Below are 24,001 nucleotides of genomic sequence, written 5' to 3' on the forward strand. Positions count from 1 at the left end.
GCAAGCCGAATATACTAAAACTTACACTATGTCCTTTCTTTGGAATTTCTGTAAATGTTCAAGGGGGAGAACACTGCCCCCCTAGATAAAATAATTCCAGGGCAGATGCCAGGATTTGCGGGATTCCCATATTATGAATTGTCAACTATCATTGAAAAATGGGGTCCTCTACGTGTTGTGGGAAATGTTTCCCCATATCGCCTAGCAGATTACTTTCAGGGACTAGGCAATGATACATTAGTCACAAGAGAAAGACAATTAGCTGCTTCTACAGTGGCATGGCCACTGTTAAATGCTTTAAATAATGCTGAAATAAGGAATAATACTTTAGTGAACAAAAATGAACTTTTAAAAGATCATATTGAAAAGTTAGAACAGGAACTTGGCATATTAACAGGAAAAAACCCAATTCTACATCTTCCAATAGGTCAAGTCTGTAATATTTCCTGAATCAACGGACTGTGTTGATCAGGAAAATAAACAATCTAAATCTGATCTTGAATCTCCAATTTTGACGGATGCACTAGAAGTCCGTCCTGTTATAACTCAAAAAACAAAAAAGGTACTGGACAGATTGGCGGGGGTGCCGCCTGATCAGTGGCCCCCCGTTCAAACCCACTTGTACGTAACAGCCCGACCGTACACAGCAACAGAACTGATGGACTTAGTCCAACGATTCAAGCAGAAAGCTAGAGAAAATGTGCCAGCTTGGACTATGGGATTCTGGGGCAGGAAGTGTTCTGATGAATGGCCCGGAAATAGCCAAATTGGCCACAATGACCGTCCATCCTGCTCTTAGACAGAGATTATATGCAGGTAATCAATACAATGATGAAAACCATTCTATAATAGAATGGTTAATGGCGGCCTGCTGTATGGTATGGCCCAATAAATCTGATATTCCTTTACATACAGGGATGTGGTCCTCCATGGAAAACCTTCAAAATTACATCTGTGAATTAGTTGTAAGGGAAGCGATTTATGAAGATACCTTTGATGGCCCGGATCTGGTCAAATTCTCAGCAGGGATGAGAGACCTAATTTTACAACAAGCCCAGGCATTGGGTATATTCGATCCTACCCTCCCAGCTGAGTTGGATGTCCACGTTACTCAAGATGGCTTTGGTTGGGGCCTGTGGCAACGCCAGAGTTCTGTTCGGACCCCCATTGGTTTTTGGTTTCAGGTCTGGCATGGAGCAAAAGAAAGATATAATATGATTGAAAAACAGTTATTGGCTGCCTATTCAGCATTACAGGCAGTAGAGCCAATAACCCAGACGGCTGAAGTTATAGTGAAGACCACTCTGCAGATTCAGGGGTGGGTGAAAGATCTGACCCACCTTCCTAAGACAGGGGTGGCCCAAGCACAAACAGTGGCATGATGGGTCGCTTACCTCAGCCAAAGGAGCAGCCTGTCTTCATCATCCTTAAAAGAAGAGCTTCAGAAGATCCTAGGCCCAGTGACCTATCATTGTGATGCACCAAAAGAAACACTGGTCGCTCCACCAGAGAAGAGTCCCGTTCAGGAGAGGAAATATCCTATCCCTGAAGATGCCTGGTATACAGATGGGTCCAGCAAGGGCAACCCGAGCAAGTGGAGAGCGATAGCATACCATCCTTCGACTGAGACAATCTGGTTTGATGAGTGTCATGGAATTAACTAGATCAGTTTATGCCCGTGACAGGGGGCAGTAGGCCCCTGCCCTCCCCACCCCCCGCCTGGCCCCACAAAATGGGAAGGAAGGGGGAAAAGGAAAAAAACAGTGGCAACTATCTATGGAGGTAAACTTATTTTACTAACTATGATATCGGAATGCAAAATAATACAATATAATACAATCTACCAGTGGGGAAGGATCTCTCTCTCTTCGGAAGATCCACTCCACTGGTCTTTCCTGAGCGAGCCCACGACACGGGTAAGCATCCTATGTATTCTCTTTGTCTTGCTGTGCCTAACTCTCTTGCTGATTTCATTATTATAACATCTTAATATTATTTGATTATATAAAATTCCTTTATATAATTTTCATTGATTATACAGTAGTCCTATGAATTTGAGGTCTGAATTTAAGCCTGTGGGCATCACCCAGGAGCTGGGGAAGAGTACGAGGCAAGGAAAGTTGGGTAAGAGGATGAGGCTTCGGACCAGGAACCTCTTCCATCGGTATTAACTCTTGCCGTTCTCTTTTTGGATTAGGAATCCATGTGGTTTTTTTAATGAAGAACAGACTCATTGTGCAGCTTGTGAGTGAATTCATTCACGCCTGTTAGCTGGTTTTCTTTGCAACATGAAGCTGCAATTGAAATGGATACTTTGTGATCTGATCCCCTCTGGCATGCTCAGATCAGCCAGGTTGGCAAGGCCTGGCTCTTGGTTGGTGAGTTGTGCCCAAGGTCAGAGAGTTGACTCTTGTGAGGTTTGAGTCATGTCTTCCAGTTGCACGTTGTGTTCTTTCTGTTGTGTTGACCTCTTGAGCTCCAGCCCTAAGTGAGGATGCAAGCGCTACCGCAGAAGGAACGGTTTAGATTGGAAGTGCAATGCAAAGAACTGGAGCCAGCAGGAGCAGGGAAGCGACCATCCTCCTGTGCTCAGCACTGGTGAGTCCTCACCTTGAGTACTTTGTTCAGTTCTGGGTGCCTCACTACAGGAAGGACAGTGAAAGCCTTAAATGTGTCCAGAGAAGAGCAGTGAAGCTGCGGGGCATCTAGAGCACAAGTCTTATGGGGAGCAGCTGAGGGAACTGTGATTATTTAGTCTGGAGAACAGGAGGCGCAGGGAAGACCTCCTCACTCTCTACAACTAGCTGAAGAGAGGTTATGTTGAGGTGGGCGTTGTCCTCCTCTCCTGTGTAAGTGATAATAGGACTGGAGGGAGTGGCCTGAAGTTGCATGAGGGGAGATTGAGGTTGGATGTTAAGAAAACCTTCTCCACAGGAGTGGTCAGACGCTAGAACGGGCTGCCCAGACAGGTGATAGAGTTACCATCCCTGCAGGTGTTCAAGAAACATTAGATGTTGTCGTGAGGGGCGTGGCTTAGTGGGAAATGTTGGTGGAAGGTGGATGGTTGGACCGGATGATCTTGGAGATCTTTTCCAAGCTTGCTAATTCTATGTTTCTATGAAAGACATGTGCTGGTGAGTGCTTTGCTGGGTGAGCATCACCCTGCTGAAGAGCAGGCAACTGTTGTCTTTGCAGGCAGCCACATCCACAGGGATTGGATGGACCTTAACCTTGTCTTTCACATCTTATGGGCAGTAAGTCATGTGGATTTAAAGCAGGATCTTAGAGGCAACCTTGATTTCTTCAGCCACCAGAGCTCTCCACCATGCTTCTCTGTGTGATGTGAGACCATGCAGAAGTCTGGGTAGGTGAAGTCAGTTGCTCTTCCTTTTCCCCCAGGGCTGGAAGTAGCGGGGAAACGGGACTGTGGGACATCCCAGCAGTGGGTTCCTACCTCAGCAGAACCAAATGGCTGTTCTGGTCCACGTGGTCATTTTGAGTGAATCTGACACAAATTAGAGACATGAGGGGCCTGTGAGCAAAAAGCATGCGCCGCATTTTGTGGTGCAAGATGTCCTCTGAGCTGCTGCTAAGAATGCCCAGCATGCTTTCTTTTTGATGGGAAGAGGTTTAGCAAGGATTTTTTAGATGAAAATAGATGAAAATCACATATTTCCTTTTGACTGACCTTTCTTTCATACTGCTTCTTGAAAAGTTACCTTTGGATTCTAAACTAATATTTATTACTGAAGAGAATACATATGCACCCTGCACTTTTATCTGCACAAAGAATCCTCTGAACATCTGTTTACGTGTTTCTTTTTGGCACTGAGATGAAGCTGTGTGGAACATAGGCTTGGATGAATTTTCAATCAGTAGCAGGGACGTGTAATGCTCATCTTAGATGTCGTGCTGACAGAAAGAGCAGAAAGGTACATTTTATGGGGTTGCATGCTGCTTTTTTTTTTTTTTCAGTCATGACCATGGAAGCGTTACCCAGACGAAATGAGCATTTGTCACCTGGACTTTCTACACATGACAGAGGAAGTGGAAGTCAGCAGCTGAAGCGTCTGGGAAGACCCCTGCATGGGAATGGTGAGAGTTACCCTGGCACCGTTCTTTGGAAATCTCAGGGCTCTGTAAGCTCTGAAGCTGTGTCGTAACTCCTCCCGTGGTGCTCTCCCTTTCTTTTGTGTAGGAGAGCTGGAGTTCAACTCCTTCCTGTTTCCTGCCTATGTGCTGCCTGCCTGGTCCATGGCCCAATGGGCTTTTATTGCTCACACCCAGATTGGTACGTGTGGATATAAGCCCTTGTTTACGTTTATCTTTTGCTTGTGGTGACAGCTCATAGCTGAGCTTGTGGTTAACAAGACACACAATAGCTGGAGATACAGTTCTCTGCGTCACTAAAACACGAGCTTTGTGGCAGCCACGAGCCCAAGGAACAGCGAGTTTCTGTGTTTTATTTCTGTGCTTGCTCCCATTGCCCCGCGGCCCTGTTGTGGTTGAAGCCAGTGGGTGGCTCAGCACCACGCAGTCCTTTGCCCACTCCCCTGTTCCCCGTGGGATGGGGGAGAGTGTTGGGTGGAAAAAGAGAAGTAAAACTCATGTTTTTGAGATAAAAGTAGTTCTGAATATATATATGAATGTATTGCAAGTGATGTACAAGCAATGGCTCACCACCCGCCAACCACTGTCCAGTTAGCCGCCAAGCAATAAAAGAGAGTGAGATGTACTCTCATCCCCTTCAAAACTCCTTCCACTTGATGCCGTATAGTATGGAATATCCCTTTGGCCAGTTTACGTTAGCTGTCTTAATTCAGTTCCCTCCCAGCTCCTTGTTGAGAGCTTTGCTGAGAATGGCCTTGGCTCTGTGCAACTTTGCTTGTCAGAAACTATAAAGATCAGGGTGTTATCAGTGTGATTTTTCTCCTAGAACCCAAACATAGCATCATACCAGATACTCTGAAGAAAAATCCCTCCCACCTGAGACTAAGGCAGCCCCCCAGTGTGTGTGCCGTAAGCCAGATAGGGATGCAGGTGTTGCATTTCCCTGGCAGCGTTGGCCAGGGATGCTGGGGAGGTTTTGGTGCCCAGCTTGGACGTCGCAGCACTGCTGTGCCTGTCAAAGCGGCATGCTGCGTGCTCTCCGAGCAACGAAGCAGCGTTTCATCAACAATGTGCCATGCTATTTCCTGGAACCTGGTGCGTTTGTGTCTCTGAGGCTAGGTTTACCCTACGAGCTCTTCTTGCAATAGCTGTTTTGAATTCCATTGCAGGCGTGTGAGCAGAAGTGCTTTTCCCCTTATGTTCTGTCTCACAGTGTTTGCCCATGGTTGGTAGAAGAAGGAGCTGATGGAGTCAGCAGTAGATTCTGTTGGCTTACCCTCTGTGCTTCATCCCTGGAGCTCACTGCTGCACAGAAGAGTACACGCGTGTTTATCCCAGGGCTGCAGTAAACGGGAGCCTGGTTGGCATAGCACTGAGCAGCACCTAATGGGCTCTGCAGAGGATGGCTTTGCAGAAGGAGCAGGAGTGCCTGCGTCCACCTGTATCCTTGGATACGTTCTGGCAGCGATGCACCAGCTGTGGCCACAGTGACTGAATGCAGGGCTTGGCTTGGGGCTGCCGTGTGGCACTTACTGCCCCGCCGTATGCCTGGCAAAGCACAGCCACCCCTCGCCCACGACAAGCGTTTGTCTTAGTGTTGTGTTTCATGCTGTCTCCTGAACCTCAGGCACTGGAGGCAGCTTCCCCACAAGAAGGGGAGAAGAAAATGAGGTCGTCCTGGAAGCGAAAAGGTAAAAATCCACTTGGGAAAGAAATGTATATAGCAGTCTCGTAGCAGTTCTGTGTTTCTCCAGTCTCTTCCTTGATTTCCTTACAGTGAAATAGATCGGTGCTGTAACACACTTTTGAATGAAACAAAGGACTCTAGTGTGGATTTTATGTAGGTCCTGCACTGCAAGGTATGCTGCTGGGAGGAAGCGCCGGGTCCTGCGCTTTGGTCATGATGACCCCGTGCTAGCTTCTCCAGGATTTGGCTGAGGTAGAATTCCAACCACCCTCTGATTCTAGAATGTTGGAGTGTTGGAATCTTCTGGTCTTGTGACGTGGTCTTGCTTCCCCACCTTGTCTGTCATGGTGGAGCAGCCTGGTGGCCCTTAGTGATGTCATAAGCAGCTAGAATGAGGGGAGGAGCAGTGCCTGCTGCGTCCCTTCATTGGAGCGCTTGAGCTCTGACTGAGCAGCTCGCTTGTTGCACTTGTGCATCGACTGAGTACCTTTGTTTTCACACTGTCTTGTGCAGCATCTTGTAGGTAAGCTGAGACAGTGTGAGATAGACGGGTGGACAGTGAGGTGTTGAAAGCTGCTGGCTGGCGGAGCTGGTAGTGTCATGCTGCTTACTCTTGACCATCAGACATAATTTTCACTCAGTAGCTACATTCCAAAGCATAGAGGTGGCATTTGTCTCAGGGCTTTTTCCTTGTCTTCTTTGTTAAATTGTGCAAGCTCACTGATCAGCTCTTTCTCTCTCCTCTCCCCGCCCTCTGCCTTCTCCTTTGATGCAGCTTTTGCTCGCGGAAGAACAGAGCAAAGTGACAAGAAACGGCTGCGGCTTCAAGGAACTTGTTCTGATCTCTTGCCTGGTATGTGCCACACGTTGTCCCCACCATGTGGTTTTGCAGCCTGCGTCACACCGTGTTTAGTAACACAGCCTCATCCAGCCTTGACAGGACACCGGTCACGTGTAGAATTATTCCACTTTCCCTCCAGCTCAGCCCTCAGAAGGATGCTGTCTGTGATGCTGTGACCGGCTAATCTTTAGGAAACCAATCCCTTAGGCAAGGAGTCCTAGTCCCAGTTTGTGCAGGGCTGCACAACATGACCATGAGCATGCGTGCTTCGGCTGTGTGTGCGTACGACAGCTGTGGGGAGCACAGCAGAGATGCAAGCAGAGGAAATCCGTGTGGAAGGCTGTGGCCGGCGCTGGAGGTGAACTGGTGGGAGCCGGGCGCTGGGGAGCAGATCCACCCCCAGCAGTGACTCCTCTCACTGCCCTGCTACTGTGCTGTCGGAGTGCTCTGAGCAAGCGTATCTGCTGCTTTGTGCTGGAGTCCCCATCTGCTAGCAGAGGGATAGCGACTTGGTAAACTGCTGCGCAATAGGCTGTCTCGTTTGAATTGACTGAACAAAGTGGTTGTTTCTAGAACACCTGCCTATGCCAGTGGGTAACTGAGGGTAGTTCTGAAGAAGTCTCTCCATACCGTGGTGTGTGAACAGAGAAAATAGAAGTGTGTTTCTTTTCAGTTCCAGCTTGTCGTGCCTGCTGTGATGGGCATCGCGTGCAGCGAGATCAGCTGTGGGCCTGACCTGGCACAAATGGAGGTAGAGTATGAAGCTCTGACTGGTCTTTGTTCTGCTGACTTGAGCCGGCAGAGTGAGCTGCAGATGAGCTCTCCTGCTTTTCAAGAGAGGGAGAATCCTTCCAGCTCTATCGGTGTCACTGAAAAGCTGCCTGAAAAGCTTCATGTCCTTGCTACGAGCATCTAGATGGCCGTGGACGTTATAGTACCGACAGAATCAGATCGAGCGTTATAAACATGCAGAAGCTTTTTCCCCATCCTGCTTGGATTTTGTCACCCAAAGACCAAGTTCTCATATTCAGTAAGTTAAGGGAAGCAGGCACTTGTAGTGAGCCAAGGATTGGGTCAGTGGACCAGCTCCTGTGTCCAGTCCATGGCTGAGGTCTCCAAGCAATAGGTTACAGGAAGCAAGCAGACTCTTACGCTCCTCTTTGGCAAGACAGTAGTGCAAGCGTGGCAAGTTTATAAAACTCCAGGAGTCCTCTCGGTTGGGGTGTTTGTCCTCTTAGTCTGGGTAGAGAGAGACGCATCTTTACATTGCCTGGCGATACATTGCTGCACACCAGGAAGAGAAACAGCTGTTATTAGACTTGCAGTTTCTTGTTAAGCACTCACGATAAGGATCTTTCTCTGCAGATATGCTCCTTGCTCTGAAATTGTCCTTGTTTGTCCTCAGCTCCTCACCATGGCCGGTGCTCTCTGTTTCAGACTGAGAACAATGGGAAGCCCCTGCTGATCCACGAGGAGTCTCCTGTAAATATTCCAGCTGTTGCTGCTGCCCATGTTCTTAAGAGATACGTTGCCCAGGCACCGGATGAACTCTCCTTTGAGGTAAGCAGTTAAGGGCGTTCCTAGTTGTCATGTACAGGAAAGTATAAGGTGTGAACGCATCAGGAATATTCTCAGATACCTTCAGAATGTTTGGTGAGGTTGCAGTCTTTTGCAGGTGGGAGACATCGTGTGCGTTACTGATATGCCACCAAAGGAGCTGACCCCCTGGTGGAGAGGCAAGCATGGCTTTCAGGTAGGCACAAGCTTCAGACTTGAGAGCGCAACTTTGGTCAGGTCGGGAATCTCGGCTAAGAGCTGTGCTGCCTGCACAGGATGGCTCATGGACGTAAACGGTTTCCCCGTGTCGGTGTCAGAGGTGGTCTTTGTAGGAAACTGTCTCCTCGATTCACTTAGAAGCAAGAGCCTTCACAGTATGCATCAGGTCACGGCCACTGAACCCCACCTTTGGAAATACAGCAGCTAAGACAGTGTTTCAGTGTCTCAGAGTATTTTGCTTGCACCCATGCAGAACGTGAAGTTAGTGTCTTTTAGGAAGTTACTGCCTGTCAGCCAAGGTAGGGTAACAGACCCTCCGCGTGCTTGTTGCTGCTGCTGGCTGCAGAACGCTGGGTAGCTCGGAGCTGGGGATTGCAGCTGCATCTCAGTCAGCAAGAACTTTCTTCTTCTACATCTTCTACAGAAGCAATTATTTGTTTTGTAGGTCTTTTGGCTGCAAATGTTGAATAATTATTACTTTTATGCAGGCCACTTTTTGTTGGATAGTCTTACGGAGCGTCAGGCAAGCACGTTCCGAGGAAAATGTTAGGTGGCTTTTGGTTGAACAGTTCGGGCCTGAGAAATGCTGCCTTCAGTATTGCACCTCTCTTTTTTTTCTTGTTACAGGTTGGATTTTTCCCAAGTGAGTGCGTGGAGCTCATCAATGGAAAAATTCCGGAGTCTCTCCTCAGTTCAGTGCCAAAGCCAGGTACGGATGTTGCATTTGATGGTGCAGGGAAGCAAAATGGCGTTTCTTTTTGGGTGTGTTCTGTGTTTAATACCTCCTTTATCCATCCCGTGTTATAGTCTGTGCTGATGATCCTTCAGGCATATCACGGGGCATATGGCTGGTGTTTTGTAGGCAATGAGAATGAGGGAGGGCAAAGGCAGTTCTTCTGCGAGTCAGTACGAGGTTGAGAACAGCCAGTGTCCCTGGTGGACAGCTAGAGGCCTGGTTGTGTTAGTGATACGCTTGATCAGAACGTGGCTTTTCAAGAGGATCCTTAATCCCCAAGTTGAGCAAGCCAAGCAAGAGGAGTGCATTAAACTCCATCGGAACGCGCAGAGATTTGGCCCGATCCTCCCGTGTTTATGAGTGGACTTGGGGAAATCATAGAATCCTCCTAGTATGGCTTGGGATGGAAGGGAGCTCAAGGATCATCAAGTTCCAACCCCCCTGCCTCAGGCTGGGCTGCCAACCAACCTCCACATCTAATGCGAGACTAGACCCCACTGCCCAGGGCCCCATCCAACCTGGCCTTTGGCTCCTCCTGCAGGGATGGGAGAAAATCCGTTTTTGTATGTACTTGGTAACGTTCTTCCCGTTTTGACGTGCTCTGTAGAATGTGTTATGCTCGGCCTCGTCCAACTGAGCCAAACCTGAAATGAACTGGTTTCTTCCTGTTGTCGTGCAGTGCCAAAGAAACGCGGCAAGCTCGTCACCTTCCTTCGTTCCTTGGTGAAGGCCTGCCCAAAGAAACCGAAAGAGCGGGAGGTGGAGAAGGAAAGGGTGTTTGGCTGTGACCTGGGAGAGCATCTTCTCCACTCTGGTCGCGATGGTAAGGGACAGCCCGTTCCTGAGATCTTCCTCTGTTGGGCATCTAAAGATGAAAGGGAGGTCATATCTAGCAAAGGGGCAGGTTGGTACCGGTGGAGAAACGTGTAATGGAAGTTGATGGCTGAAAGCTAAACTGAGGCTAATGCTCTTAAGAGACAAGCACGTTTGTATTTGCTTAAACCAAAGCCTGTAAGCCAATCCCACGCTAGCCTGAAAAGAAGGGAAGCCTTTTGGCCAAGGAGAGTGTCCTGCATATGTTTCCCTGCTCTCCTGGACATGAGATTTCCCACCTCCTTTCATTCCCATGGGAGCTGTGGTGGGACTTGCAGTGTCTCCGGCTTCCCCAGAATTACTTTCTCCAGGCTGATTCCTAGGTCCTTACACTTCTTGAATGCAAGGAACACATGTCTGTCCAGTTTCCTCATCTTGGACAGCTTTCTTCTGTAAGGAAGAACTAAGCAGTAGCCTGGCTGGGCTTAGTGGATGAGATTTGACAGGAGCACAGCCTGAACCAGGACTTGAATGAGGAGCTCAAGTAACCGCTGGCACGTGTTCTTTAGTCCCCCAGGTCCTCCAGAGCTGCGCCGAGTTCATTGAGCAGCACGGCGTAGTGCAAGGGATATACCGGCTGTCCGGCGTCGCGTCCAACATCCAGAGACTGCGGTAAGAGTGCTGCGACTGACACAGCGGTCAGTAGGGGCGCGTGCCCTGTTGTGGGTGCTCAGAGGCTTGCGCTGTGGGGCAGCTCTGTGCAGGCAGCGTGCGCTCAGCAGTGGTGCGCCAGGCTTGTCACTGATAGGAACACGGGGCGTTCAGCAGACTTGCTGGAGCAGGAAGTTCTCCTTCTGTCCTTCAGAGCACTGGAAGGCTGTGGGGGACTGCGGTGTCACCGCTGCCAGCTCTCATTCCCGTTTCCTCCTGTTTGCAGAGCCCTTTGGAGCAGCCCACACTCCTCCTTGCTGCTCCGGGCTCCTGGCTTAGGATTGTAGACTAGGCAGCCAGTTGTCAGAGTCACGGGAAATGCCTTAGCAAAACGAAAAGGTCTCCTTTTGGAAACATCTCATCCAGCATGGCTCGTGTGGTGCTGGTGACTGAGTGTTCATTTTCTCCTGTTAATCGGGAAGCCCTTCCAATGCTTGATTATATTTGGTGTGTCTTTTGACTTGTTTTCCTCTTTCTCAACCCCCCCGCCCGTTTTTGTGTCCTTCTCTCCAGCCAAGAATTTGAGTCTGAGCAGATTCCTGAGCTAACTGTCCGTGACACTCACAGCGTGAGCTCCGTCTGCAAAATGTACTTCAGGGAGCTCCCGAACCCTCTGCTGACCGACCAGCTGTATGACAAGTTCTCGGTAAGCACAAGGCAACGTCTTTCCTTTACCTCTTCCCTGGGCCTCTTGGGAGATGGCTGCAGCAGTGCCCCAGCTCTGAGGCCCTTTTTCTGTTAGCCCCGTGGGGTTTACTCGTATGTCTCTGCCACATCATGCATCATATGGATGCCATTTTCGGTGGTCCCAGGAGGCGGTTATTTCCATATTCGCAAAGCTTGCGAGAATTCATGTTTTTTGTTTTTTCTTTTGTTTTGTTTTTCTATTCCCCAAGTATTTATAGAATGGGAGTGGGATTGATAGCAAAGTGCACTTGAAGCTTGAGAAACTGAGCTGCGCAATCAGGCTGTAAACCGGCCCGCTGCTTGGACTCCTTGGCCTTGATGGCACCAGCTGCGTGCCGCTATGTTCCCCAGATGCCTCCTGGAAGGCGTAAAATCTGTCTCAGCGCAGACCAACTGCACGCTGTCCCCATAGTTCCCGATCCTGTGGCAGGTATCTAGCCTGATTTGTGTCTCAATCCCTTTCTGCACTATTCCAGGAGGCTGTTGGTGCCACTACAGATGAGGAGCAGCTGGTCAGAATGCAGGACGTCATCCAGCAGCTGCCCGCTCCTCACTACAGGTCAGTGCTGCCTTCAGTCTATTAAGCTCAGCTGTGCTGCACTTCAGAGGGCAATGGTGTGATTCCAGGCTTGTCTCATGCTGGCAACATGATGCCTGCGTATGTTGAAGCAGTTTAAGGCTACACGGGGTTAATTTATTGGGTCGGTTCCTGGGCACGGGGGCACAGTTGGTGCAGCTGGTGGCTGCAGCTGTGCTGTGCTGGGGCTTGGTGCCACAGTGTGGCACTTAGTCAAGTTGGATCTACTTCATCTTCAGTGACAGTAGCAATAACATGCATTGAGGCTTGCTTTGTGAACTGCAGCACGGCGTGCTCATTGGTGCTGAATATTTGCCTCTCTGATTTTCCAGGACACTGGAATACCTGATAAGACACTTGGCTCGTCTAGCCGGGAACTGTTCCGTGACAAACATGCACGCTAAGAACTTAGCGATTGTGTGGGCTCCAAACCTCTTAAGGTAAACTTCTTTCTCCGTTTCAACACACTGCTTGGATCTGTTCTCCGGAAAAAAATGCAATCTACCTTTTTCTCCATCGAATGTGCTCTTCTCCTGTGCAATGTGCAGTAAGTGGCTGACGGCAGAGCAAGAGCCTGGACTGTTCTCCAACCCCACAGGCACAATTTCTAGATGACAATTTCTGCCCTCTTGTTTAGATGGGACTGGTGTGTCCTTGACCATCCAGGAGAATTTCTTCAGTGGCATCACCGCGGAAGCCTCCGGAGCCCAATTTGACAGCTTTTGGCTGCAACAATCCAGACTTGGGGAAACTTGGATCTTGGATAAATGACTGCTAAAATCTGCCTTTTCTACAGATCACAGCAGAACGAGTCTGCCTGCGCCAGCGGAAGAGCCGCCTGCATGGAACTGCAGACGCAGTCGGCTGTGGTGGAATTCATCATCAACCACGCAGACGTCCTCTTCTGCTCCAAATCCGGATCAGACATGGCAGATGGAGCAGGTGAGTGTCTTCCTCCATGAGCTTTATCTTGATCAGACACCTTGATCAAATCCAGGCCTTCTCCAAGATCTTTGAAATACACTTTTTCTATCGAGGGGACAGCAGACTTCTGGGCTTAGATTAGAATCTGGCATCCTGTTGCTGGATGCTGAGAATGTCCAAGTCCAAACTTTACAATGAGAAAAAAAACCGTCACTGTCGTTACGACGTTTTGCATGCAGGTGAAGCTTGATGAAAGTGTGGCAGTGAAGCTTTCTGAGTTCCCTGCCCCCGCTTTCTAGGGTTTTTCTTTGCCCATTTTGATACAGTGAGCTGCTCTTATTAATTATGACTCTGTCCTTTGCCTTAAACATACCTCTGACCACATGCTTATTCTGACCTCCTCTTCTTCTAGTGGCTCAGATAAGCAGGTCTGAGAAAAGTATAGCATCTCCCCCAGAACTGTGATGGCTGTGGTGCTGCTTTGTGATCCTCGCTCTTAACTGTGGCTTTCCCTTACAGGGCACGGTTCTCTCTCAGGGCCCAAGTCTGTGTGGGTGTCTTCTCCTGCCACAAAGCTGCTCACCCTGGAGGAGGCACAGGCTCATAGGCGAGGCCACAGCAGCTCTTCCGTTGTGACACAGGGCAGGGACATAGAAGTGGAAGAAGGCCCCACAGCTGTACAGGGGAAATTCCACACAATCATCAACTTTCCATCTGAAAGGTAAAGAGGACTTTGTTTTCCAGCAACCGTCATCATTGTTTGGGTGGGTTGTGTTGTTTTTTTTTTCCCCCATTATTTCTTGCGCCAAAACATGTGGAAGCTAAATTAAAGTAACGGTGCCTGAAGTGAATTGTTGCAGTGAATCTCTGCTCCCTTTGGACTCTGAGATTCAACTAACATATTCGGTTTAGCCACACGAGGCTGCCATTCCTTCCTTGCTGGGCACGCAGTCACGAGATGTATAAAGCCATGCTGACGTCTACCCTGGCCTGAGCTGGCTCTACCTTGAAACGTTGGGGTTTTCCAGCTGTCGGGGCCACATGCCTGAAACCAGTTCCGGTTCTCCTCTAAGCAGAGCTGCTGGTCAGACCTGCTGGCACTAGAAACTAAACTTGGCGGTGAGATGGGGCCGACGAGGTGTTGATGTCAGAGTCAGAGGTGCTTTTGAATTTCCTTTATGGCTGCACGGTTCCTCAGAAAGCAGTTAGGCCTGCTGGCTCCAGAAGAGCCATCCCTTAGATGCTGTCCTGTACAGCCGCGGAGCCTTTGCTCACGTGCTCTGCATCTTGCTTGACACAGTTTAGGGGAATTTAGCCAGCAAGACTTCAGGGCTGAGCTATAGGAGTGGAACCGTCCTCAACTGCTTGAAAGAGAGCGAGTTTCTAAGCTGTGCTTCAGCAGAAACCAGGCGGTGCCAGGAACAAGCAACTGTTGGCAAGAGCTCAGTGCAGCTCTTCCCTCACCCCGCACCACGCACGACTCACACCAGTCACTGTTTTCTCTCTCCAGACAACGTCCACCCAGCAAGATGAAGGAATCACCAGCTGGCAGTTGGCGTTCCTGCTTCAGCCTGCGGAAACCATCCTCTGTGGCCAAACGCCGACTGCAGCGCAGTCCCAGGGAGCCCTCAGAGACAGAAGTCGTGGTGCTGGCAGGTAAGGGTGCGAATCCAGCTTTCAAAGCCTTGCTTTTCAGCGACATAGAATTCATGCAATACAAGTGGACTTGTATCTCCTTCTAGCGTTCCAACCTATACCTAGCATCTTCAGATCACCCCTGATCAAGAGCCACTTTCATAATTCAGCTTGTGAAAGTTTGACACTAACCCCTGTGTACCCTTCCTAGGTGAATCGAGCCCTTGTCTACCCAGAAGAGCCGGGGCAAGTAGCGATGGTGCGCTGTGTGCTTCCATCGATGGAGGGCTCTTAGGAAGCACGAGTCACTGTGGTTCAGATGACAGCCTTCCACATAACAACAGCGATGGAGAGAAGGAGCTCATCCAAGTTCACGCCCTCATTTCTCCCGGCTGTGCTGAAGATGCTGACCTGAGCCTGCTGGACACCACAGTCACCAGCCTGGACTGTGACCCAGTGCCTTTGCAGTGCAGCCCAGCCCAAGCACAGTCCGAGTGCCCCGACAGCAGCACCTCCACGCAGGAGCAGGTCAGCGTCGCTGAGGAGAAGCCGAGCCTCTTGGAGGGGGACTTAGAATCAGGCCTCCAGCCCCAGGCACCGGGCAGCAGCACTGAGAGCTCTGAGCCACTCTCTCCGTGACAAGAGAGGATGAGTCCCATCTTTACCCTGGACCTCTCACGCCCTCCTGTCTTTTACATAATAATAAAAGCACGCTCGTGCTCAATCAACGCCTTGACTGCCTTCCGAGTCTTCATTCACAGAGACTGGGATGAATGCAATTAAGAGCAAGGCACGCCAGCTTGCAACGCGATGGCTGTGGGGTGCGCGCAGCAGAGCTCTGGGTTTGTTCCCGTGCTGTCTGGCTTTGGGACGTCTGCAGCGAGAGCTCAGCTACCATCTGGTATGGTAGCAAATGATGTTTAGCATCCTGGATGCTGCTCGTGATAATCCCGAGCTTCCTGGCTGTGGCTTTGTGATGCTTTTCAGGGCTTTTTGATGCATTTCGAAGCCTCGGCTGCTCCCTAACGCCTCTCTCTTCCTGCCGTGTCCATTCCTGGCTCCCGACCTAGGAGCTGGCCGTGCAGACCTGTCGTCATCACGCTGCGGCAGGAGGAGCTCACCTTGAGCAGCATCTCCCTTGCCCCGCCCCCTGCCTCTGATTGGGCGGGGGCGGCGGCGCCCCGCCCCCGGGGTCTCCTTGGTCCGCGGTAGCTCCGCCGGCTGCCGTTGGCCGAGCCGCCGTGCGCGGGAGCGAGCGTTGGGAGCCGGCTGTCGGAGGCGCGGCTCTCCTCGCAGAGCGCCGCTCCTGCCGCCTGGGCCGCCCCGCAGGACAGCGCGGCGGCAGCCGGAGCTGTCCGGGCAGCACCGAGAGGGAAGCCGCGGCGCGACGGGAGCGAGTGCTGAGGACAGCTGTGCCGGAGGTGTGCGGGAGAACGGTCCCGGGACGGGGAGGGGGGCCGTGCGGGGCTCCAGGAAGCTGCAGGGAGGCGACGGGGGGGATCTAGCGAGATCTGAGGCTGTAGGCGGCTGCGAGGGGGTGTGGGGGTTCTGGGGAGCTGGATGATCGTTGTGGTCCTTTTCAGCCCCCCTGCCGTTCTGTGGTTCTGGTAAATGCTGTGGAAAGTGAAAGTGTTGTTTCTGCACTGAACGTTGAAAAAGGGCAATTGATCTAAAGAATGAAGCTGTCACATATCCTTAGAAATAGCTGACGTGGACAGGAAGATTACCATATGCATATAGGTAACATATTTTAGAGACATAGTTACCGAATTACGTGACCAATTCTTTCTCCCAAAGCTGCAACAGACTTTAAATGTTCTAAACAATGTGGGTATAGTATTCTGACCTGGGAAACGTACTGTAAGGTTGTTCATTAGGCCAGCAGAAGTGAAGTCCATTGAACAAACTCTCAAGGAGTCGGGGCCTTTACACAAAGCAGAACTGTCCCACTCTGTGGGAACGTTAGGATGCTGTAGGCAGGCTCCAAGATACTGCCCTCTGTCCTCCTTCCAAGCTTATCTCTAAGCAAGGACAGACGGATGACCTGAACAATGACCCAGTGTAAAAGGCACTAATACTAGGGGTAATGAAGCAGTTAAGAGGTTATGTTTATGTTGTAAAGCAGACATCCAAAAGTTATCACCAGATGTTTGTTAAGAAAGCAGTTGTTAGAAGGCAGTCGACCAATTAAGATATTTGTGGTTGGGTGGTAAGGATTTGTGTTTTCTTGTTATTGGTATGATTAATGAAGTGTCGCGAAAGAGTGTGAACCTGCAGTACTCAGCCAATGAAGAGCCAGAGAAGACAGAGATAAGGGTCGGGCAGTAGGGGATAAAAGATGTAACACTGTTTTCTCTGCGCTCTCCTGCTTGCAGGAGGCCCGCCATTACAAATAAAGATAGATATAAAGATCAGAGATACTGTCCTGGAAAATTATTTGGCTATTTCCAACAATGCTTATAAATATCTTAGAGAAAGCCTATTGCATATTTGTCCAAAGTACTAGACCCTGTATCTCGAGGTTGGCCTGAATGTGTCCAGGTGGTAGCAGCAAGTGTCCTATGGGTAGAAGAGAGTATGTGTGTACACTTTGGGGGTGTAAGGAGTAAATTGTTGAGACTTTGATAGTATGTGTTTGCCCCCCCAAAGAGATTGCTCCTCATTTTCAGTCATGATCAATTAAGAAAAAAAAAAAAAAGGAAATTAAGAAAAAAAAGGAATGAGGGCTGGAATCCGCTCCTTGATCTCTTAGAAAAGCATGGTGCCAAATTCTCCCCCATGGAGATGAATTGGGCACAGAATAATTGGCCCAACTTAGAGGGAGTTGTGGATCATATAGATTCCCTCCACAAGCAAACTCGTATGGTGGAGGAAAAGGGAAAATCAATCACTTGTGCAGTTCCAGGAGCTGCTCTTACTGCTGCCGTAGAGATCCACAATGAACAGCACATGGCAGAAACCCAAATTATTCAGTCCTTGCAGGAATTGATTACAAAGACAAATCAGAAAACCTGGTGATCCTTCTCTGCCTTCTGATAGAAACTGGGCATGCATATGAAGAGACTGAAAGTGGGTATTCTGATGTTTGTATCGAGAAGGTCTCCCTATTCTGCTACAGAACTAGCCAAATAAAGGAAGGATTTTGGTTACACACCTAGGAAATCAGTATGTGTGGAAAGTGCCACTAACAGTGGGAGATCAGATCCTGTTGATTGAAAAGGAATCAGAGGGTTACTGGGGACCACCACTGGCAACCACTGTGCCCTGTGGTCCCTTACTCAAAGAGCTGATTATTGGGATGATTACTCCCCAGGACAACTAGTGTTGATTGATTTGCCCCACACTGGTCCTGTCCCTTTAACCCTCAGGGAGACTCTTAACAAATACATCTGAAAGGCTCAAGATGATCAGGAGGAAATGTACAAAATTAGCTATCTGGATTTCACCTACCTTCTAACTTTGCTTCACTTGGGACCAGGAAGTTTCATGTTTGTTTTGTTTTCTTTTCCAGTTATGCTTCCTCTAACCTTGGTTCCTTTGGAACCGGGAAGTTCTCTCATGTTTTCCAAATGCTAACGAATGCTGATCCTATTTCTGTGCCTCACATGTTCCCTTCTCGCTCTGTTCCTTTCTCTGGGATCCCCATGGTATCATTAGTCACTGTTTTGGACAGGAATCTTCTTCAGATTAATTTTTGTAATTGCTTATGATGGCCTTATCACAGTCACTGGCTGCTCATGGGGCCATGCCCATATTTGCCATACTGGGCATATGGGACTGAATTCTAATTCTAACAGAGGCTTAACCCTTTCAACCATGGTTAAACACAGTGATTAAATGCATTCAGGGAATGAATGGGGCCAGGATAGTACTGGCTGATTGCCCCCAACTCCGGAGAGATGCAGGATAAAGAATAAAACTAGGGTGTCAGATTAACAAGTGATCTATGTGCATTGCTACACCCCTGCAGTTTTCCCTATCAGCACTGGGAACAAATCAGCAGTTATTATCTAGTGTATTATCTCAGTGGGAAAGAACTAATATAAAAAGTCCACCAGTTAATTGTAGATGCACTTGCCATAATTCAAATAATGTCTCCCTAGCTCTAAGTTGTGGAAGGTAAAAGAAATGCTTTACCCACTGAATTTTGAAAGGTGATTTGGGACAATGCAAACAAATTTCAAAGAGAATTTTAATCTTGGTGACATCTAGTTAATTTTACTTGTGATCCTCTCACTAACTATGCCACAGCTTTTGTCCTAACAATATGCAATGTTTTGGTACATACCATATACCTAATAATTGTGCTGGGACTGAATCACAATGGAGTTGGTTTTTTTTTCCTGCAAAGAAGAAAGAATCCCAAATGCTTGTGGAGAAAGAAGATTCAGGGATTTCCTTTTCTTTCTCGCTAGCAGATCTTGATGCTCTCCTGTTCCTGCCTGTGGGCTGCTTGTCATGCCAGAGTCCTGCAGTCTCCAGAAGCTACCCCACATGGTACCAAAAGAGATCATGGACCTGGATTCAGCCATTCCTCATTCTCCCACTGCATGAGCTCTCATGGAGCAGCATGCTCCTCAAAAGTGGTCATGGTCATTTTGTGCAGTTACACAGTGTTTGTGTACTTATGTAGGAATGGAATGTTGTTTCTGCATTAGAACTAATAACGTGAGTATTTTATGTCGTTGTTTCTGCTCCCATCTTGTGTTGTTTGTCAGTACTAATAGCTCTTCTGTCTCTCCCAAATAGCATGGGTTTGTTCTTTTCTTTTTGGGTTCAGTATCATTTCTTGCCATTATGGAGTGTTTCTCTTCCTTTCCTTTGTTTTCCAGGCTGTTAATTGACTCCTCATTGGAGCTACAATGACCCAAACACAGACTACTATGCACTGACCAAGTGAGATGCAAAAAGAAGAGGTAGGCTCCAAAACAGGCTTCGGGTGAGTGCTGTGTATGACTTGTGGTTTCTAGAATGACACCTAAGTCTTACTAACCCGTGTTGTTTAGTATCTCGTGTGGAGGTTTCTTTTCTCCTTCCAGGACTGGAGACTCCAGATGCTATTGCCCTTCCTGATCTCTTTGGGTTGCAGTGTTAGACATGCCCACATGCTTTGAAGGGGTGATTCCTTCATCCTTATTAGAAGATCTTGTCTTGTGTTCAACAGGTAGCATTGGAGAACTGTGGCCCTCTGAGCCGTGTGAGGACAGTACTGAGGCTCTTGGTGGTTACAGCAGGAAACCAGAGCCATAGATGGGTGCCAAGATGCACTCCTTATTTTGTCCGACAAGCTATGTTGACCCCTGAGGCCACTCCCATGCTTGTAGAGGTCCTATATTCATGGCATTGGTTGTCCCTCGTGCTCACTTTGTGTTCACCAGATGTTCTTATTTTACACCATCTTCCCCACCATATACTTACAAGCAAGTGTTCCACTTGGTCTCCATATCTCTCTCTGGCCAGGCAGATGCGGTGTGCCAACAAAACAAAGCATGCAGACCCTGAGAAGAAAAAAAAACAGGAGAGAAGCTGTCCTGGGTGAGACAGGAGAAGTGTCCCTTGAAGGGATGCTCCACTGGCACTGCCTCTCACATCCACCGCCTGATTCCTTCTCTCTCCTTGTCTTCTAGGGCTCACAAAATCCAAACGTACCCTGATGGAGTTCAACTCTAGCTTGACCAACACTCATCACGTCCACAGTAGCTGGCTTAGGCTCCCAATTACCAATGGGATGCCTGCGGCTTCTGCCACTCCTACCAAACATGGGTTTGTTCTTTTCTTTTTGGGTTTAATATCATTTCTTGCCGTTATGCAGTGTTTCTTGTTTCTCTTTTCTAGTGTTTCATGTTGTCAATCTGTGCCTCATTGGAGCTACAGCGACCCAAATGCTGACTGCTCTGCTTTGACCAAGTGAGATGCAAAAAGAAGAGGTAGGCTCCAAAACAGGCTTCCAGTGAGGGCCGTGTATGACTTGGGGTTTCTAGAGTTAACTTCTTCTTTTCCAGTTCTCTTTCCTGTTTTTTTTTTTTTTTATTTCCCCCCCTTTTTCTAATTTATTTTCATTTTCTAATTCGCTTTCTAATTGTAATGCTTTCCTTTTCTCTGATTCCTTTTCCAGTTCCTTTTATTTTTTTTCATTGCTGTTTCTGAATAATTTTCTAATTTGTTTTTTCCCTTTCTTTTCCTTTTTACCTTTTTCTTTTTTCTCCTTTTCATTTTCTAATTCTTTTATATCCTTTTCTACTTCCTTTTATTTTTCTTTCTAATTTATTTTCTCAAGTCTTTTTCCAATTCTTTTTTGTTTTGAATTCTTTTTCTATTCCTCTAATTCTTTCTTTTGCTAATTCTGTTTCCAATTCTGTTTCCGTTTCCAATTTTCTTTCTTTTTCTTCATTATGTTCCTTTTCTTTGTCATATTCCTTTCCATATTTTTTTCTTCATCATATTACAATTCCCATTCCAATTCTCATTCCATTTCTTTTTCTTACCAATTATTTTTCCATTCCTTTTATTAAATCTCTCTTTTTCTCTTTCTAAATCTGTTTTTTCTTTCCTGTTTCTAATCTATTTTGTTTTTCTATTTTTTTTTCTAATTCTTTTCCTATTTCTTTTTCCTGTTGCAAGTCTTTTTCCTTTTTCTATTTCCTTTTTTTCTTTTTTGAATCCCAGTTCTTTTTCTAATTGTAGTTCTTGCGTTCTCTTTTTCTGGATAATTTTCCATTTTTTTTCCTATTTCTTTGTCTAATTCTAATTATTTGTCTAGTTTTTTTTTCTAAATTTCCTTTTTTTCATTGTTTTTCTTTTTCCAATTCCTTTTCGTTTCCTTTTACCACTTCTCATTCTAACTTTAATTCTTCGTTTTCTTTTTATAATTCTTTGTTTTTTTTCTAATACTTGTTTCATTTTCTTTTCTCCTTTTCTAATGACTTCTCAAATTCTTTTTCTAATTCTTATTCTACTCCTTGTTTTTTTCTTTCTCTAATTCTTTTTCCAACTCTTTTTTTTTCTTTTTTCTATTTCATTTTTTTCTAACTCCAACTCTTTTTCTAATTGTAGTTCTTTTTCTTTTCCCCATTCCAAATCTTTTCCCCAATCCACATCCTTTTCATTTTCTCTATTTCAGTTTTTTTCTTTTACATTTTCTAATTCTTTTCTGATTCTTTTTTTAAATTTGTTTTCGATTTTTTCTGTCCTTTTCCTGAATCAGTTTCTTTTCTTTTTCTGATTCTAAATCTTTTTCTACTTCTCATTGTAATTCTTGATATTTTTCTATTTTTTTCTTTATATTTTTCCTTTTTCTAATTCATTTTATTTTTCTCAATCTTTTTCTAATTATTTTTGTTTCCAGGTTTTTCTTTTTGCATTTTCAGTTTTTGCAGTTCTTTTTCCTTTTCCAATTATCATTCTAATTCTTTTTCTTTATCCATTGGTTTTTCTTTTTCTAATTCCTTTTCATATTCTTTCTCTTGCTCTAGTGCTTTTGTTTCCTTTCTCTTCTTTTTCATTTTCCAATTCTTTTTTCAGTTTTGATTCCATTTCCAGTTCTGTTTCCAATTCTTCATCTATTTTATTTTCCATTTATTTTCTCTGTTCTTTTTTGTCCAATTCCTTTTCTTTTCATTTTCTTTTCCATATTCTTGTTTTTCTCTCTAATTCTATTTTTTCTAATTCTTTTCTTTTTTTATTCTTTTATTTTTCATAGTTCTATTTTTATCTTTTTCTAGACTTTTTCTCACTCGTTTTCCAATGTTTTTTTTATTTTTTCACTCTTTTTTCATTTTCTAATTCTAGTTCTTTTTCCAATTCTTTTTCTAATAATTTTTTAAATTTTTTTCTCATTTCCCAATTCTTTTTCCATTTTTTTCTTTTTCCAATTCTAATCCTAATTCTGCTTCATTTTTCTTTTTCTAATTATTTTTCTCTTTCATTTTCTAATTCTATTTTCTTTTTCTGTTTCTAATTCTAATAATTTTTATAATTAGAATTCCCTTTTTCTTGTTTCTTTTCTATTTCTTACTCTTTCTAATTCTTTTTCATTCTTTTACTTTGTATCTTTTTCTAATTCTTAATTGTTTTCCTTAATTAGTTTTCTTTTCCTTTATCTTTTTGTAATTCTAATTTCAGTTCTTTTTTTCCTAATTCCAGTTTTTTCCACAGCCTTTCCCAATTCTTCTTCTAGTTTATTTCCAATTCGTTTTCTATTTATTTTCCTAATTCCAATTATTTTGTCTTTTTCCTATTCCTGTTCTAATTCTTTTTTTTTCTAATAATTTTTCTTTTTATAATTCTAATTATTTCCTTTTCTATTTCCTCTTATTATTCTTTTTCTATTTCTTTTTCTACATCTTTTTTTTTTTTTACTCTTTCCTTTTCCCTTTTTTCTTTTTCTTTTCCCCTTATTTTCTTTTCTTTCTTTTTTTCTTAATTTTCGTCTTTTGTGAACCTGAAGTACTCAGGCAATGAGAAAGCAGGGGAGGAGAAGGTAAGAGTCAGGTAATAGGGCATGAACAATGTCCTACTGATTCAGATTTCATTATTTGTGAAGAAAATACTACCAGTCTACAAGGGACTTATCCAGTTGGGTTGCATTGCCAGAATTCCAAACCCAAATAAACCGAAGGATGCCCAATTTTGTGGGTTTTCACTTGGTTTACTTGTATTGTCTGTGCAAATTCATGGTATCTTTGTACAGGTTTGTGGGTCTTCACTGGGCTTTGCAGAAGTCCGCCCTGGTTCACTGAAGACTTTACAGGATCACTGGTCTTCACTGAGGTTCCATGAAGTTCACATGGTTTTGTCAAATTTTGCACGGCTTCACTTCTGTTCACACTAGTTCACATATCTTCACTTTGGTTTAGTCAAGTCTGCACAATTTTGCTGGTCTTTGCTGCCTTAAAATTTTACTTCTTTACTTAGTCCCTGACAGTTTGCAGGTGGAATCTCAATTTCTGAGTCATCTAGTGCTGCTGCCACTTCCCCCACCTTTCCAGGGTATGTGCCTGCAATTAAAATATCTACACATGGATACAATTTCACATTCTAAGGCAGTGAAACTTTCTGTCAAAGTTCAGTGAGGTGGCTTGAGCAATAGTGGGAGTCTGCTGAAGGTATATTGTATCCCCTCCTGCATGAAAACAGAGTTTCTTTATCCTCTTCCTGCAAGGAAACTGTAAAGAACATGTTTTTTTACATTGAAAACTGCCATCCGAATAGGCTCCAAAGCCCATTTCACCTCATACTCCAGCCCCAAACCATCAGTATTTCACGCCAAACTCCAGGTTCAAGTCCTTGCTAATTCACCCCAAATTGAGCTCCCAAAACCTCATTATTTCATCCCAAGTATCAGCCCCAAATCCTTACTATTTTCCCCCAAACTCTACTCCCAAACCCTACCTATTTCACCCCAAACATCAGCCCCAACACCCCAATGTCACCCCCCAAGGATGCTCCAGCATCACTCCCCCAGCGTAATTCCTTAATATCACCCCCCTGTCATCCCAACATCAC

General features: G+C 46.1%; 1 protein-coding gene and 1 long non-coding RNA gene across 4 annotated transcripts; both read left to right on the forward strand.

Annotated features, from left to right (window-relative positions):
• Nucleotide 1: 1 nt before the first annotated feature.
• Nucleotides 2-14,566, forward strand: LOC149918344 (rho GTPase-activating protein 32-like). The gene is made up of 17 exons (XM_090140121.1): nucleotides 2-2,598; nucleotides 3,196-3,364; nucleotides 3,976-4,095; nucleotides 6,573-6,650; nucleotides 7,312-7,389; nucleotides 8,076-8,198; nucleotides 8,314-8,391; nucleotides 9,042-9,123; nucleotides 9,830-9,973; nucleotides 10,533-10,635; nucleotides 11,188-11,320; nucleotides 11,838-11,920; nucleotides 12,271-12,378; nucleotides 12,735-12,880; nucleotides 13,382-13,583; nucleotides 14,373-14,518; nucleotides 14,559-14,566. Exons 3-17 carry the CDS (start codon nucleotides 4,087-4,089, stop codon nucleotides 14,564-14,566), a joined length of 1,521 nt encoding a protein of 506 aa, XP_089996247.1. The 5' UTR covers nucleotides 2-2,598; nucleotides 3,196-3,364; nucleotides 3,976-4,086.
• A 1,160-nt stretch (nucleotides 14,567-15,726) lies between these two features.
• Nucleotides 15,727-23,660, forward strand: LOC149918345 (uncharacterized). Of its 3 annotated transcripts, none has more exons than XR_016466267.1 (3): nucleotides 15,727-15,918; nucleotides 18,916-20,424; nucleotides 23,187-23,660. It is a non-coding gene; the product is annotated as an uncharacterized LOC149918345 (long non-coding RNA). The 3 variants fall into 3 exon arrangements; XR_016466268.1 differs by lacking the exon at nucleotides 23,187-23,660 and having other exon boundaries at nucleotides 18,916-20,260; nucleotides 20,333-22,220; XR_016466270.1 differs by lacking the exon at nucleotides 23,187-23,660 and having other exon boundaries at nucleotides 18,916-19,165; nucleotides 19,330-22,220.
• Nucleotides 23,661-24,001: the final 341 nt, after the last annotated feature.

This window comes from Phasianus colchicus, chromosome 4 (assembly GCF_987193195.1).
Source record: "Phasianus colchicus chromosome 4, bPhaCol1.hap1.1, whole genome shotgun sequence".
Taxonomy (NCBI): domain Eukaryota; kingdom Metazoa; phylum Chordata; class Aves; order Galliformes; family Phasianidae; genus Phasianus; species Phasianus colchicus.

What these genes read in the sequence shown, in the direction of transcription:
- LOC149918344 (XM_090140121.1), top strand. An exon ending in GAGGCAAGCATGGCTTTCAG is followed by an intron (nt 8,392 to 9,041) that starts GTAGGCACAAGC and finishes TTCTTGTTACAG; the next exon opens with GTTGGATTTTTCCCAAGTGA. An exon ending in ATCAACTTTCCATCTGAAAG is followed by an intron (nt 13,584 to 14,372) that starts GTAAAGAGGACT and finishes TTCTCTCTCCAG; the next exon opens with ACAACGTCCACCCAGCAAGA.